At 39.2% G+C, this 13,562-nt stretch overlaps 1 protein-coding gene across 1 annotated transcript in view; it reads right to left on the bottom strand.

The window, feature by feature from the left end:
• TET1 (tet methylcytosine dioxygenase 1) overlaps positions 1-13,562 on the bottom strand; it is a 122,181-nt gene that overhangs the window by 36,226 nt on the left and 72,393 nt on the right. Inside the window, exons 7-8 of the mRNA XM_026650891.1 lie at positions 2,156-2,364; positions 183-333 (exon numbers count right to left, since the gene is read on the bottom strand). Coding sequence (XP_026506676.1) covers positions 183-333; positions 2,156-2,364 — 360 coding nt within the window. The remainder of the gene's footprint in view (positions 1-182; positions 334-2,155; positions 2,365-13,562) is intronic.

Raw genomic sequence — 13,562 nt, forward strand, 5'->3', positions numbered from 1 at the left:
CATAGCAAGATACACTGAATTTTCATCAAGTGGTGAGAAAGGTAAACGTATAAGTTCTATGGTGGCGGGGGCGCAGGCAAAGGTGCATGTATGCGTATGTGAGTGAGTAAGTGGACATCTGTAGACTCTACCACTAGTCCTCTAAACATTCCTATCAAATTATTTTCAGAGAAAGAACTTACTTGTTTAGGGTCATCTGTGAGAAGTCTAAATTTCCTGGGGTTTTTGCTTCTGGCAAATTTACAGCCATTGAAATACATACTCCATGAACAGCCAAATGAGAATGAGGCTCCACAAGTTTCAGGATCAAGTCCTTGACATGCACAAGTGCGGCTACAAGACAGGTAATTGCATGACAATCAGCTGGCAATGCAGAAACTTTCTTTAGATACATAATTACTTACATGACTTCTATAATCCATAATGAAATAACAGAATGATTTATAAATATATCTGAAATCTTTAATCAGTTGTTTCTGTTAATAATTATCTATTTATGAAAGTATGATTGGCTTATTGTTCTTAAAGAGTCACTCACAAGTAACTCAAGCCCCAAAACTTTTATCTAACATGAAAATATATATCTCCTTGTTATACCCACCCTACTGTAATTTTGACTTCTCCAGCTTTGACTAATTTAAAAAAAAAATGCAAGTAAGTACCACTCTTATTATAGCTGTCCCGCAGCCCAATAAATACTGTCCACAGCTCTGACTGTGTGTGTGGAACCAGTATATCGAAAGTCATCCACATTTTGAAATGAAAGCATGCTAACATGGAGGAACCATTAAAAATAAATTAGATTTAAGTCAAAGTTACTGAAGAGTTGTAAAAGGATTCTGATTAGAGACAGGCTCTCCAAGGATCTGCACTGAGGCAGAGCTGCTCTTGCGGTCTCATTTGGCTGCTGTAAACTTTCCAGTCAATTTACCAACCAATGGGATGAATTAGTTTAATTTCTGACGTGCAAAGGAACATCCCAGGCTTGAGTGCCCAGGCTCTCTCACCTACAAAGCTCAAGAAGTTTGATCATAACCTACTCTATATTCTGAGCAGCACAGCATCAGTAGGAATGTAGCAGAGGTCCAACTAATGCAGAACCTTAGAGCATGCAGGGAAAGGTTTTGTTTTTGTCTTTTTTAAAGTCTGGACATCTGCAGAGAAAACTCATGTGGAGAAAGAGAGAGAGAGTCAGGCTTTTGGGGAGATGAGAACTGACTCGAAGAAGCCAAGCTGGTAACATTGCTCTGAGGATGGCTGAGCCGTGGATGCCTGTAAAAGCAGACAGTTCTTTTATAGCTGGGTAGCTAGGAGAACTGTGGAGACAGTTGAGCAAGGTGAGTGTGGAATAGGACAAAACTACTAAAGAACGCTCTATTTCTGTCTAGAGGAAAAAAAAAAAAAAAAACAGTAAGAGGCCTCCATCATCCCCCCAGTATCTTGGTGTCTACATTTATTTCAGAAGCCCCATGTTGCAACATACAAGATAATGGCAATCTTCAAAAACAAACAAACCCATAAAACCGTCCAATCAGGAGAAATCAAAAATCAATACAAAATGTGGGTACAACTAGCTAAAAAGCGTAAGACACTTACAATTTTCCATGTACAAGAGAGCTTGAAAAAGTGTTACATATAATTTAAAAACCACCCCATTTAGAGACATTATGGGCTAGATTGTACCTGATATGACATGCACTGATAATGGTGTAGAGCCACACTGCCTGAGGGAGAAGTCCTGGCGCAACTGTACCACCAGGAGATGCAATTCCTCTGGGACTCCCACCACACAGAATGAGTGTACACACTATGCTCTTCCTCAGGGAGGTGCAGTATGCTTTCCACTCATAGTCCAGCCAAAACTGATACAGGGTGGCAGTCACATTTCACCTCCTTCCCATCTCTTTGGGTGATGAGAGGCCTTGAGTGCAAACAGAGGGAGCAGTCCATGTACTCTCTTAGCACATGCATACCTGGTGCACAGTCTGGCCCTTAGTGAATAACAGGAATTGAACATCACACTAAAATGACACCCAATGGTTTGTATTTTAAATAAGCTTATATATTTTGATTTTTAAATCAAATATGTTTCCTTTTATGCAGACCAACCTACAAAACAAGGAGAAAATAAACAGGTGCTATGAACGTCACTTACTCTTCGTTTAACGCACATCTACGGCTTGTGGGACAACCATATTTTCTGAGACTCTGCGTCAGTTCTTTATATAATGTATCAGCCAGAAGATGAGGAATCCCTTCCCAGGCCAAAATCAGAATCACTATGACGGCAGTTTGGCAGTGATGTCCTGCACGCTGACGTACCAAACACAGCAACTTTTCCTCATCACTACTTCTTCGTATCACCTGCAAGAATCATTTTATTCATTCTTAGATTAGGAAAGGATATATTTCTAAGATCTTGATGCCACATCCTTACTCACAAAATAAACCCTTACTGACTCACCATATAATCTTTTTATGCATTACTAAATAAATAAAAGAACAGGAGTACTTGTGGCATCTTAGAGACTAACAAATTTATTAGAGCATAAGCTTTCGTGGGCTACAGCCCACTTCTTCGGATGCATATAGCCCACGAAAGCTTATGCTCTAATAAATTTGTTAGTCTCTAAGGTGCCACAAGTACTCCTGTTCTTTTTGCGGATACAGACTAACACGGCTGCTACTCTAAATAAATAAATTACATTCAAAACAAAAAACAAAAAAACAAACCAAAATACTTAAATAACAGCTATGTATGTACTTCTCCCATTGAAGTCAACAAGAGTCATTTTTGGGATCTGTCCAATTAACTTCAATGCAAGTTGAAGCCCTAACACTGTTAAACAAGCTAGCAAAAAACAAGAAGAGCCAAGGTTAATGTTCTATAAACTTGGAACATCCTAACTTTAGCTCATTTATATCACAAGCTTAATATTACTGAAACATTCTGTATTAATTGTGAATTTCTATTCTCTATGCTGGAATGGCCTAGATTTGAAACATTCTAGTAGGAACCACTGCTGCCCAAAGAGGTCCCACAATCATGGGCTCTGGAGAGTATCATATCTTGTCCTCTTCTGTGGAACATGTTTCTGCATTTCACTCTGGTCTGTGTAAGAAATCAGGAAATTTTTTCTGTGCCCCATTGAGCAGAAACAATCAGGAAGTTGGGTTAAAAAGAAAATAATTATAGGGGAAAATGACAATCCTGGTATAATCGATCCACTGAAAACCTAACCTCTCCTGTGAATTGATATTGTAATGACAGGACTTCCTCTAAAAGGTAAAATGCAGGTACATAAAAGAACATATCACAAAATTACATATACTTATGTGTTAGGATAGTTTCTATAGTTATTACCAGAGATCATATAATTAGAAGAAAGCAGTGAAAAGAGGTACATTGTTTGCTCCCTTTCGGCAATAAAACTATGAGTAAGACTTTTCCTTGATGCTGTTTATATCAATATAGGCCTTAAAATAACTTCTCAAGAGAACTTGGAAGTTAGACTGTGTTCTGTTGGTCACATAATTTAATAACTTCACCCATTCGATATCACATACTGAAGACTAGACAGAATACAGGATCATATTATTAGTGATGCTGCAGAAAGGGAAAAAAGGGATACTAAATACCTCTAATTCCTCTGTATTTAAATTGTAAAATTTTTAGGGCAAGGACCACCTAGCACAGTGTACTCCCAGGGAAATTCTGTGCCACTGTGCATGTGCAGAATTCATGTCCCACCCAAGAATATTTTTTTCTCTGCAGAAAATACGTTCTGCTGGAGAGGGGCTGCAGTTATGCCTTTCGCCCATTAGGGGCTGCTGTGTTGCCAGAACAAAGGACAGCTACTCCTGGGTGGGAGAAGCCCCAGCTGCAGATAAGGAAGAGAAGAGGCTGTGTTCCTCACATAATCCTCCCCGTGGGGCCAGGTGGGGAGGCACAGGATGGGGGGGGGACAGGCAGTGTGGGGTACATGGGGCTGCTGGGGGGGAGGTCACAGGCAACCCCAAGTTCAGATGGGCTAATGGGGGGGATAGACTGGGGCAGAGGCTGAACGGAAGTGGGGGTGCAGAGACAGGGGGGAGGGGGTGACTGAGTGAGGGTACAGGGCCACAGGGATGGGAATAACGGGTGGCTGAGTGGGGGGTGCAGAGACACATGGGAATGGGGTGGGGGCTACAGGGCTACGTGAGGATGGGGGAGGGGGTGGCTGACTGAGGGTGCAGGGGCACATGGGGACAGGGGGGCAGAGGGCTGCAGGGACACATGGGGATGGGGGAAGGAGGGGTGGCTGAGTCAGGGTGCAGGGACAAATGGGGACAGCAGGAGGGGGTGCAGGGACACATTGGGACAGGGGCAGATGTGCCTGACTGAATGAGAGAGGCTAGGGTCAGCCAGGGTCTGTATGGGGGAGTGTAGCGGGGTGGATACCAGCTCCTGCTCTGAGGGGTTTGGAACAGCCCTGGGAGAAGGCTGTTGCAGGAAGAAGCAGCTACTGGGCTGATTGGGGAAGTAGCTGCAGTTTGGCCACGCCCCAATCAGAGCCCAGCTGGCCTGTATAAAGAGGCTGGAAGCCAGGAGCTTAGAAGTCTCTCTCGGTCTTCAGAGGGAGAAGGGCCTGGCTGCAGGGAACTAAGACAGAGTACCTGGGTAGAGCAGGGCTGGGGAAAGGCTGGGGAGCTCCAGCCTGGAAAGCCCCAGGCTGCGGCCTAGTATTAGGTTAAGGGATACTGGGGGGTTGCAGAGGGCAACCCAGGTGTAAGCCAAGGCAGCAGGTCCAAACCCAACCCTACCAGTGATGAGTGGCTGATACTGCAGTCTGCCCCTGGGTGTGGGGCTAGATAATGACTGGTAGTAGCCTTATTCTGAGGTGAGGTGGGGTTAATGGGTGGGGGTTCCCCTGGGAGGGGAGACCCAGCGTGTGTGGGTACTGCCAGGGGGCAGCACCCAGAGCAAGGGGCACTGGGGTCCTGGGAGGGACATGGGAGCCAGTAGGAGGACAAGGCGGATCACTGACCTGCAGAGGGTGCTCTGGGCTGGATTGAGCAGATGCCCCGAAGTGACCAGCAGGAGGCACTGCAGGGTTGAGTCTGACCCCTTACAGGGAGGCTCCCTAACAATCTCCACCCCACCCCCCAAAAAAACCTGTTCCATACTTCTCCCATCCACACCCAACAACCTTCCAGGTTCACTCCCAGGCTGCTTCCCAGCAATTACTTCCCTCTCCCTCAGCTCCTCCTTTACCCCTGACTCTCCCAAGCCTTTGCACTGTTTCTAAGGGGGGGCAGGAAATAAATTTCTGTATTGTAGTTTAAATGAATTATTACTCAAAGTTCTGTATTAATATGCCTAGTAAGGAATCTATTTGTCAAAAAACATTTCCTGAATCTTTTTTGTTGTCTGTAACACTACAGACATATTTGCTGACAAGTATTTTTAAATTATTAAAATAATTGAAAATGGCATGATTATATTGTGTTATTTTGACAAATAAAATATGTAGAATTTTAAAGTATCGTACACAATTTTTAAATTTTTGGCACAGAATTCCCCCAGGAGTAACAATGGGGTCCTGGTCTATGCCTAGTAATATAAATAATAATAGATAATCAGGAGTACTATTGACTTTATAAGACATGCAAAATTAAAGAAAAATTTGCTTGCTATCCTACTCCTATCTGTTCATTAGGTATTTGCCATACATAGTGTCAAAGATACATTATGTAATAAACAACAAAGTAATTAAATAACAGGTAGATAAAATTAGCTCGGCAAGGACTCAGTATTCTCCAAATAAAACGGATGGGGTACTGTAGTCTCTCCATAGGGCATTGCCATTCCCACTAACGGGTCGAGGTTCCATTTATAAGCTTAAATAACCACATAGTAGGAGCTTGGACCTCTCATGGGTAATACTGGGACAAATCTCCTCTTCATAGTCCATTCACACACAAAACTGAACTATTGAGAGGTATCCCCCACACCTGTTGCAGACATCTGATCCTTAAAGGGCTGATATTCTGTTCCAGTATCTGTGTGAGACAGCAAATCAATCAACCAGTTTATTCACCTGGCTACCCCCTTTTACTAACTAGGATTATCTGTTACAAAGGATGAGTAGTACAGAAATCATATATATGAAGCTCATGTTGAGAAAGTCATGTATCACAAATGCAGTAACAAGCATGTACAGGCACAGTATGGCAAGTGTGACATCCTGACAGAAATACAAGCAATAATATGCAAGGACACAATCATTTATTACACTACACAGAAAACCCAAACATTCAGCATGTGGGCAAGATAGTGCTGATGGACTACAAATGCAAGAAGGCAAGAGGCCTTCACCTGCCCATATGATACTTTTAATGTCTGGGTCAACAGGTGGGTTGCCTATCAGATCAATGACCCAGCCTCCTTGTTGTTGCCACACGAGTCTAGCTGTAGTACATGATCCTTGACCTAGTCATCCATAAGCATACGAAACATTCTGACTAGTTAATGTGAGGGGCCAGCCACCTTTGCAGTTTCCCTGAAAACTCACAAACAACCAGAGGGTGTTGAATAGATTTAATATTAATGGATTCAGAGGCAAACTGTGCCAGCTTAGCTGGAAAAAAATAGGCACTATGCTCATTTGTGTTAAGAGAAAGGCAGCTACAAATCATTTAAATTGAAATCTGAATAATACACGTAACAAACACTGATATACCTTAAATTTAACAAAAAGCCTACTGAGTACTTCTAATTGCAGTACCAATCCTCAAAAACAGTCCTGGTAGTGACTAAGCAACCACAATTTGTTACATAGGGAAAATAACAAGAGTAGGAAAATACTTCATTTTCCATTTGGTCTAGGTTGGAAGTATTTACAGGAAGTCTATTGTGCCTGATATACAATACAAATAATTTAGAATTCATGACAGTTAATATTTTATAAACTTTGTAAAAATATAGTTCTTCCAACTCAACAAGAGAAGAAGGATTTAATTTCATTGTTCAACATAAAATATGTTTCTAGTCTCCCTAGTCTTTCTCTTTCTCCGGCTTCATAACTGATATGAGAAAGGTTAATACCTCAATTTCTCAGTGCAAAATAAAGTTGTCCTTTGAGCTCTAATACATTTCTAAACTGCAAATGTATAGTTGAGAAAATATGATGGACAGGAAAATAATTTATACAGCCATCATACCTCCCTAGAGTGCAATATGACTGGAATTTGCTGCTTTATGTATGCAGAAAATAATGTGATACCTTTATTGGACCCCCAAACCACATTATAATACATTGCCTTTCAGGTCATAAAGATGGCAAATAGATTTATCAGTTGTCTGAGTTTTATTTTTGTGGCTCTTCTGAAATTATGAGTATACCATATGCTCCTGCAGCCTTATTGACTTCTGCTCTTTGTATCCAAGGTAAGGTAAGGTAATCTAGTTGGAATTCACCATGAGGCTAAATTGTTAAGTACAGTTCCTCCCTGCCAGCAGATGGTGACAGTGCAGCTAAAATTCTGGTGTAATGTAATTCCCCATATAAGTAGAGCATGCCAGCTCACATTCCACAGCTGACTAGTTGAAATCATTAAAAAACAAACCCTGTCTCTAACACCTACTCATTCCACAGCAACACCATAAAAAAAAAAAAGCATGTACAGGCACAGTATGGCAACCGTGACATGGAGATATCCTATCTCCTAGAACTGGAAGGGACCTTGAAAGGTCATTGAGTCCAGCCCCCTGCCTTCACTAGCAGGACCAAGTACTGATTTTTGCCCCATATCCCTAAGTGGCCCCCTGAAGGATTGAACTCACAACCCTGGGTTTAGCAGGCCAATGCTCAAACCACTGAGCTATCCCTCCTCCCATATCCAACTTTAATTCACATAACAGCAAACTTTAGTGGGATGTCTGCACGGCTTGAGGGCAAGTCCAGCAAATGAAGTTAGCAGGTAATTTTTGCAATTTATCAATCCTTCTAGCAAGGCAAATTGCCTTTAAATACAATATCTTGAAAGAAAAAGAAAGAGAATTCTTATAGCTTTGAGTGATTTAACAGCAAGCTCTATTACATCCTTTTATTCAGGGATTCCCAAAGAGTTATTTGCAGGCCAAGAGCAGCATGTTGAGCTCTGTAATACACCTCTCCAGGGCTTACAATACAGCCTCAACTATTATAATGTAGGTGCAAGTCAGCTGTCCACTGTTTTTCCCCATGTGCAGGGATGGGCTTCCGGAATCCTGGGTGTTGGCCAGCTGGACTGCTCCTTCCTTCCTTCCATGGGATTTGCTCTTACAAGTGGGGCCCTAAAACATTCCAACAACACATTCTTTTCCAATGCATGCTGAGATCAGAAGTAATGTGGCACTTTACTTCTGACCAGGCATTTTACAAGGCCAGTAAAATCAAGGTTTCACTTGATTTCTGAGGAACACTTAAAGTACTAGTTTTGACCTATGAAGTCCTAGATGATTTGGGTCCTCACTACTGAAGAGACTACCTCTCTCCCTGTGCAACAGGAGGCAGTTACAATATTCTGTGGTACTTAAGTATCAGAGGGGTAGCCGTGTTAGTCTGGATCTGTAAAAAGCAACAGAGTCCTGTGGCACCTTTAAGACTAACAGATGTATTGGAGCATAAGCTTTCGTGGGTGAATACCCACTTCGTCAGACGCATGGCTTATGCTCCAATACATGTTAGTCTTAAAAGTTCCAGAAGACTCTCTGTTGCTTGTGGTACTTAAGATAATAGCACCTGATTTAATTGTGAAGGGGCCAGTGACAGGGTTTTTCAGTGAGGAGTTCTGAGCTCTGGAATCAACTTTCTGCATTGATTTCTCTGGATCTAGATTTCATAACCTTCAGGATACCCCACAAAACTCACCTGTAATCCCAGCTGTTTCCTGGGCAGAACAGAGGATGCTACTGAACAGGGTAAGGTTACAAAAGAAGACATGATATTATGTTGGTTGTTAAGGAGATTAACAAGTATAGTTTTGAGGTTTAAAACCTATTGAATTTATTTTGTTTGGTAAGGTTTGTTTTTAACTGTATTTAATGCATCTAGAGTTTGAGATCCAAATAAATAAGCTAAAATATGTACTATAATAGGACTAATGAATTTTACAAAGTATCATCACAGATGGAATTTTAAATCCTGTAGCCTGCAACATATGCCCAAACTGAGCTAGGCAAAAACTTTGTGCTTCACCAAAATATACCAATTCAGCAGGGAAGGATGCTATTCCACTCAATAGAACTGATTGAGAACAGGGTACTCAATTTCACTTAAAAATCCTAACTGCACTGACTTAATCTGTGACTGGACACAAATACAATCAATCATCAATACTAGTATTAAAAAAAATCAGTGAGTAGTGATATCCTATTGGATGAGTAGAGAAATCAAATTTTACAAATGTCAGTCCTAGATATTGGCTAACTTGCTTTTGAGTGAAGGTAGAATGGTAAAGTGGCTGCTAACGTTTAGTTACTTTTACCACACCAAGACAGTGTATCTGTGTTCAGATTTTTAAAATGTTAAGCCTTTTCAACATTTTACTTTGTTGCACTGAACAAGTATGATGTAACTCAATCAAATATACAAAGAAATACTGTTTTTAAAATGGCACTTTCAGATTTGTTTTGATGACTTGTCATTTAGGGCACCCATTTTTACTGCTATTAATATCAGAGGGATTTCTAATTTCTCAGTTACATTCAAATGCCTGCTTGTATCAAATGCTTTACTGAAATCTAAATAACTTAAGATCACTGCATTCAATTTTACTATAAACTGGTAATTATCTGAGTGACTGGCATGATCTGTAAATAAGAATCCATACTGCTTATTGTTCATCAAGTTTTACTCTTAAATGCTTACAGATTGAATCTCTTATTGTTTGCTTTAGTACTGGACCAAGAATTAAAGTTACACCAACTGGCTGATCATTTCTTGGATTACTCTTTTTATTCATCTTAAAGATGAATAGTACATTTTTTTTTCTCCCCCATTTGACTGTTGTAAATGAGTTAAACAAGAGAGTTAAACAGTTTCCTTGGCTAGCCCTTATGAAACCTTAGATGCATGTATTCTTTCAGCTGTTTATCAGTTCTTTTCATCAACTTGTTTGGAAAGCGCCTAGCATACTTTGATGTTACAAACATACAACAGCAGTAATAATCTGATAAAATTCTCATTAGAATATAACACAAATTCCATATTCTCAATGTTTTATTGAGATTGACTGAGATGAAGTTACTGAGTGTTGCAGCAAACTTGAACACTCTAACATTGAATTCCCCATCTCATTTAGCTTTGGTTCTGATCTCTGCTTGACTTGTTATTTACCCCTAATATACTTTTAAAACTAAATTTATTTCCTGTAGTTAATTCATTTTTCACGTTTGCCATTCAACTTTTCTCAATGCAAGTTTTTATTGATACCACATACTCATGCCTTCTTCCTTTCCTTTTGTATTATTTTCACTACTATAATTTCTCTGTTTCCCTTGTTTATCAAAGTAGTCACAGCAGCATTTTCTTATTCTTAGGTAAGACAACTGCTTCCTGACATTTATCTGTAACAGTATCTCTTAGGCTCTTCCATTCCCTCTGCATCACTTTGCTTCCAGATATTTTTACACCTGGGTCCTCCTTGCCTGCCTCCACACTAGTTCATTTGATTTTCTACATTGTCCGACAGTTAGTGTATCTGTTTACTATAATGGTCCTCCCTCAACAGAACAGATTGTTACAATTATACAGAATAGGATGGTTGTGTTTGCAATTATATATGAATTGGCAATTAAAGTGCTTAAAATCAATCCCATCTTACTTATTATTTACATTGGACCATATGTATACAGGATATTAAAGGAGATATGCTACAAACATATCAAAGTTAGTTGCTAAATTTGCTTTCCAGATTGCAGAAAGTGCAGAAATTAGTTGGCAAAACCTCTCCCAAGAGCTTTGCTGATATTACTTATGATGTTGGGGATGCAATTGACAAAATAAGAAAGTAAATAATCTGTTGCTACCATCTGGTTAATTTTGCTCCTTAATGTATAGAAGAGGGAGAAGGGAAATCAATATTTGCGGGATGTGAAAGGATAAAGCTGTTAGGAAAAGAAACAATTTTCAGACTTTTAAGGTTTTATTATAAAAGATGGAATGCAAACACATACATGCACAATACATACTAGGGAAAGTACTGCCAGTGTTATCTGAAAACAAATGGAAATGGCAATTAATTTTTAAAAGTTAATTAACTTTACAATTGCCATTTTAATTTTATGTTGGGCTGAAATTTGACATACAAACTATAAAGCCAGAAAATGACTTAAAACTATTACAATGGATGGGTGATTTACTTAGTGCAATAATATAGTCATTAAAATGGGTTTGCAATGGTTTTAGATGTTTTTCTAACTAAAAAACTTCCTAATTTTACAAGATTAAATTTTGCAGCCATTTAGGGCTAGATTTTCAAAAGGTCATTTTGGCCAAACTGTAACTATGAGTATTCATTTACACCCATCAGAAAATTGCCTCATTTACAATGACTGTAAGCTATAAAATGTGTTTTGAATGTTTTCAGTGAAATCTAATACTTGTTAAAAGTAGTGGACTAAGCACTACAGATTGAAACCTCCTAGTCTCAGACTAAGTATAGGCAGCAAAGAGGACCAACTCCCCACAGTGTTCTGCCAACATCCATCAGTCCTATTCTAAAAAGACAACTTTTGGACATGAGTGTAAACTGAGTCTGTATGACCATTCTATCCTTCGCCTCTCTGCTATTACAGCCTTTTCTAGGAACAACCAGTGATGACTTCACTGAGACCAACAACTTATTCCATGTAGTTTTGATAGGAGGCCCATACATATTTGTACACAAAGCTATACTAGGTATCATACATACAATATGCTTGATTTTTTTTTCTTTCATTGTTTGTACTTTCAGTGTTGCATTTTGTCACCTACTAGTCCTGTACTACTTAGGATGCCAAATCTCCACAGTATTTTACAGCTGGTTTTCACTGCACTGAGTTATTTTGTAACTTAAACTCTATGCATGACATAACAACTCATATTTACTGTTTATATGTAAAAATGTAGGCATCTGAAATAACATGTTAATTTGCACATTTTTTTTAAATCACAATTTCAGTCTCTGTGTTCAAGTTGTTCCTAACCAGCATCTTTTATTTTGGATCACTGATTATAAGAATTATGCTTTATACTAAATGATACTTTCTTTTAATTTTTAAAGAATTAAATGTGTTCGGTCTCCTGCTCTGATTTATTATGGTATATCCATGGGTTCAATCTAACCACACTAGAGGAGATGGTCAGGTCTTATTTAAATAATTCATCGTTTAGTTAGTTAAAATAAAGATGTTTTAGTGAATAAACTATAATAGGGGAAGATTTTATGGGTAACTGATGAGACAACAACCTGTTGGTCAGAGCAGAAATATAATAAACAGTTATGAAATAAATGATAGCTCAACATATGTTGCAAAAGGTAGAAGTGGGCCTCATTTTCTTCAGGAAATACATGGCCCAGTAACTAGAGTGGGATTACTAAAGAATTATGTCACAAAAAAATGAACTTCCTCCAGCAATTAAGCTAAAAAGTATAACAGAAACAATAGGAAAAGCCCATCTCCCAACCATGACATAATTACACTGCGGCTAAAAAAGCTCAAGAATGTAAGTGATATGGAGACTCTCATAAGAACTATTTTGCTCTTTCTTAGCTCAGTAATGCTATTGGTGCAATTTGCTTCAACTGTGCAAATGCTTTAGTTCTACTTACTTGAATTATTTCTTTAAGATTGTTGAAGTAATTGTCTCAACCATTGGCAGGAGCTCTGGAATAAGGAATAAGTTCTCTGTGAATAAAAATTAATTGATGTATATTTTCCCTTAAAATAAGCCAGTCTATCTAATTAGCATGTGTATGAATTAAGGTACACAAGTAGATAAGAATTAGGTTTTTTGGTTGAAGCCTACCTAACATGTTAGGTGCTGAACTGTTGTGTGAATGATAAATTACTTTGCAATTTGTTAAAGATTACCAATATGGATCAGTTAAAACTCAAATACAATATGAATGGTACACAATAATCAATTAAATATGAAATTTTACTTGTAAGTAAAATAATATGAGAATACAGGAAATTACTGGACCAAAAAAACCGTGTGACCCAGCAAGTCCTCGTTAGGGCTATTTCATTTCCCCCATTCTCTCCCACCACTCTGCTCTGGCACTGCATGCCTGCCCCCCCCCTCTCTCTCTCTCTCTGTTTTCCCATAAAAGTGCACAGATGTCTCCTTGTGGGGTTTTTTTGTGTCTTGTTTTGTGTAAGGGTTTTTCTTGTCTCCAGGTGGGATTAGATTGGAAGCATATCTATTCTATTTTTGAGTTTGTTCTGTGTGAATTGCCTGTTTATTGACAATTTCCTAATTTGTAGATTTTTTTTTGACTCCTAAGCAGCAGGAACAGTTTGTGTCAACTACCTCATTCATACAGTCTGATTC

This window comes from Terrapene carolina, unplaced genomic scaffold (assembly GCF_002925995.2).
Source record: "Terrapene carolina triunguis isolate 2854851 unplaced genomic scaffold, T_m_triunguis-2.0 Scaffold95, whole genome shotgun sequence".
NCBI classification, from domain to species: Eukaryota; Metazoa; Chordata; order Testudines; family Emydidae; genus Terrapene; species Terrapene triunguis.